Source organism: Capsicum annuum, chromosome 1 (genome assembly GCF_002878395.1).
Source record: "Capsicum annuum cultivar UCD-10X-F1 chromosome 1, UCD10Xv1.1, whole genome shotgun sequence".
Lineage (NCBI taxonomy): Eukaryota > Viridiplantae > Streptophyta > Magnoliopsida > Solanales > Solanaceae > Capsicum > Capsicum annuum.
In genome coordinates this window covers 14897537-14901248 of record NC_061111.1, presented here as the reverse complement: position 1 = coordinate 14901248, position 3712 = coordinate 14897537, and the positions used below count along the sequence as shown (strand labels likewise).

The following is a 3712-nucleotide window of genomic DNA, read 5'->3' as shown; positions in this document are numbered from 1 at the left end:
AATCTTGTGAATGTAGTGTGTTTCATTCGGACATGTGCAGGGAGCTCTATCTCTTCTGTGATGTATTTTGCTGGTTGATAATTTAATAATATATGCATGCATCTTCTCCAATGGAGATGGGTAAGTTTGATTAAAAAAATTGAAATAATGAAGTAAATGAATCTAATAACCCTGCGATTCAATGCCGGCAGTGTCATCGGGTAAAGTTGATCTTATTGATACGAGATGAGAGCAACAAATGATAGAATTTGAGAACATAAAAGAACAATGCGTTGCTAGTAACTGAAGGATAATTCAGTGAGTAAATGACTAGAGGACTCCGACTATTTATTACTTAACCCTAGGGAGTAACTAACTTCCGCGGAACTCGACTCCCAGTAGCTCACGTCTGCAACTGTTGAGTAATAACTAGTGGAGATCCATGGTCCTTATACAGCAGTCAGACCTTTGACCTTATCTTGAGCTGTACCCCGGCATCTGATCTCACAATCCGGAGCTGTGCGGACCCATTTAGCATGATACCCGACTCAGCCATCCTAGGTCAGGCCTTACAAAAGCGATTACTTCTCCCCATGACAATTGATGAGATATCCGGTGCTTGCCTAATGGGGAGTCAGACCTGACCCGTCCTTCCTTCCACGTATCATCCCGTGATTTGCCTATGCGTCCAATCTGGTTTTATCCCACACAGCCTTGTTATTTTGATCCCAACACTAACTATAAGAAAATGACAAGATGAACATTTCCTTTCTTGGAGAATGATCATAGCATCTTTTTTTTTTCGCGACAGAGTGAGAGAAATAGACAGGATTAGTAATACATGCTAGTTTTAGTAAAACCTTTTGTAAGCGATTACAAGCTTGGCATGATTTAGACCATCCAATACTTTTTGCCTCCCTATATATATTCAAATGATTTCTAATTATAAGGATGTGGAAATCTTTGATAAGCTTAGATAGGATAATTTGGAAATTGACAAGCAGTGATTAATTTATTTTCCAGTCCATGATCACATGTTATTAGCTTCTGAACTCACATGTAGCCAGTTTGACGTGAGATTATCATATGCGTTATATAATACATATTTTCATCGGTGAAGTTTGCATGTGTTTATACTTCATAATTGAGCTATTTCAGCTTAATTTCTTGTTGTTTATTGAGGTTTAAACGGAAAATACAGTTTGTTTTTACATTCTTTTACAATAAAAGAAGTCAAGTAACTAAGTATCCCTGCATCCTTTGCCTGCATAAAAGATAGAGAGATCTTCCAGATGTTATTGTTGTACAATATTTACGGCATTCTTGTAATCAGACTAGCCTAAAAGCACAAACATGTTCCTGGTATTTTCCCAGTTGATCTGATTTTATTTGCTTTCGCTTTCACCTTAAGCTCTTCTTTTTCTTGATTTTTCTCTGCTTGTGTTTTGGCACCTCCAGCTATGTTTTCAATCCTTCCAATATCACTGTAGAAACTTTGCCTTATCTTTGCCCTTCGCCTGTCTAATTGTGCCTGTCATTTCATTTAGCATGTAGTCAGCAAATGAATAAGATTCAACAGCTCATAAAGAACAAATTTACGAAAGAAATTAGAAGCAACCTCAATTTGCTCTAAGTGGCGCTTTGCCTTTTTCTTCTTCTTAGTCTCCCGGTCAATTATCACTTTATTGAGCTTCTCATGCCTGAAATTCTCTTTCTTGTTAGATGGAACAATTTGTTTGGATCAAGGCTTTTCATTGTCAACCTTAAAAAATTCAGTACAACTTCGTACCATTCTTTGATCTTGTTCATCTCTTCTTTCTCCCAAATGTCTGCTTTAGAATTTCCAACTCCAGGGTTTGTTGTAATTGGTCCTTTTGTCATCTCTTTTTTAGATGTTGATTGTCTAGATGGAAATTTCTTATCTGCGGTGTACATCTTTCTGGTTTCTGAAGAGGTTGCACTCTGTTTAAAAGATGATATAGAGTTAACTGGTTCTTGATTCACCGTAGATGTCCGTATTACCACATTTTTGTCTAGAACTTTTGAACTTGATTTTGAAGTGTTGACAGCTGATCACCAATATGGAGGAAATGGGTAAAACATATTAATATATACAGTCAAACCTCTCTATAATAACATCATTCATCCGAAAATGTTTTGGTGATTGGCAAAATGTTATAGTTAAAAGAACATACAGTAGGACATAACATGAAAAGTCGAATCCAAAGAAAACTTGGCTGTTATGGCAAAATGTTATTATTGAGGATAACGGTTAATAAGATTATCTATGACTTTTTAAAGTTTTGTTCTTACCTGTGGACTTTTCAGGTCTCCCAATTGTATCATCTGCTTTACTTTTTATCTTGCTCAAAGATTTATTAGCACCAATGTTTGTCTTTATTTGGTCTCCGTTACTCTTGTCTTCAATTGATTTTACAACAAATGCAGCTACAGCTACTGCAGTTGGGTAGTCAAAAGCATTACTGGAATCATAATTGCGACTCGCTTTCATTGTAAACTGTTTTTCTAACCAGCTAACGGTTCTTTTCGTCTCTGCCAAAGAAAAAAAAAAAAAACAAATCACGTAACTGTATTTTGTTGTTTAAAGATTCAGATTCTGCAGAGCCCTTGGGAACACGTCACCAAAATTTCTCTGCATGGTTATTCATTGAGTTTTGAATCGTGCCCTACTAGTTCTCGGAAATTTCTCGATTATAAACAAAAAAGATTTAGAAGAGCTCATACCACCTTTAGACATTTGTGTTTTCTGAGCTGGTATTCCTCTGTCTCTATTGATTTTGCTCCCTTGCACCAGAGAAACTCACCCTAAAAAAATTGTGAATTTAGGGGAATGAAAAGAGAGGAACCAATAGTATATTCTTGAAGACTAAAGTAGTTTAAAAGGAAGAAAATAAAGAGCAGAAAGAAAACGAAGTTATTAACTTTTCCCCTTACCTCATAGGCTTAGTTTGAAACTATTTCAACAGTGAATATCTGACTGATGCATATTTGAAGAAGCAATGATTGTTAGGGAAAGTTGATTGAAGGAGATAAGTATCTCTGCATGCAAGGTAAGTATTCTTTTCTTCTAATTGATGGTTGCCTTTTTAATGAATAGGCTTTGAACTTTTCAGGTTTCCTTTTTACTTTGCAGAGATTTTTAGTTTACCGAAGAATCTAAATATTCTAAGCTGTTCTTTTCTTATCGTGCAATTGTAAGATGGAAAGTTCCTCAATCAACAATATCAGATTTTTCTTTATGGATGAACGATCATGATATACATAACCTTGCTTCTTTTTTGCCCAAATCTATGGAGCTAGACCCCATTATTAAAAAATATTCAATGTAGAATTGTCCTGACTTCTGATCTTGATCGTGCTGTTAATAAAAATGATTATTTAACCATTATTTGTCATTGAATAGATAACAATTGTTAGGGAATATGAGGTTTTGATGATGGACATATAAATGAAATATGTTGTGCAAGTTGTTCCACACAAGTGAATCTACTGGTGCTCACAAGAACTGCATGTTGAAGATGATGCAAGACTGACAATGCATTAGGAAAAAAATGGATAAGCAAGGAAGCTCAGAATTGTTTCAAATGCTACGATTAAGGAGAAGATAAATGCAACATCTAGAAGTTGAGTTGATCAAGGAGTTCTACAAGACTAAGCGATAAAAGAGAGGAGTCCTACTCAACCTAAGAGAGAGAGACGACAGCAACAAAAG

General features: G+C 35.6%; 1 protein-coding gene across 3 annotated transcripts; it reads right to left on the bottom strand.

Annotated features, from left to right (window-relative positions):
* Window positions 1–1217: 1217 nt before the first annotated feature.
* Window positions 1218–3058, bottom strand: LOC107853279. Of its 3 annotated transcripts, none has more exons than XM_016698277.2 (6): window positions 2935–3058; window positions 2725–2805; window positions 2293–2532; window positions 1769–2048; window positions 1598–1679; window positions 1218–1510 (listed from the first exon to the last, which is right to left on the bottom strand). In XM_016698277.2, the coding sequence occupies exons 2-6, from the start codon at window positions 2735–2737 to the stop codon at window positions 1319–1321; spliced, it is 807 nt and encodes a 268-aa protein (XP_016553763.2). In that variant the 5' UTR covers window positions 2738–2805; window positions 2935–3058; the 3' UTR covers window positions 1218–1318. The 3 variants fall into 3 exon arrangements, with proteins under 3 accessions (XP_016553763.2, XP_016553768.2, XP_016553773.1); XM_016698282.2 differs by having other exon boundaries at window positions 2728–2805; window positions 2935–3056; XM_016698287.2 differs by lacking the exon at window positions 2935–3058 and having other exon boundaries at window positions 2728–2923.
* Window positions 3059–3712: the final 654 nt, after the last annotated feature.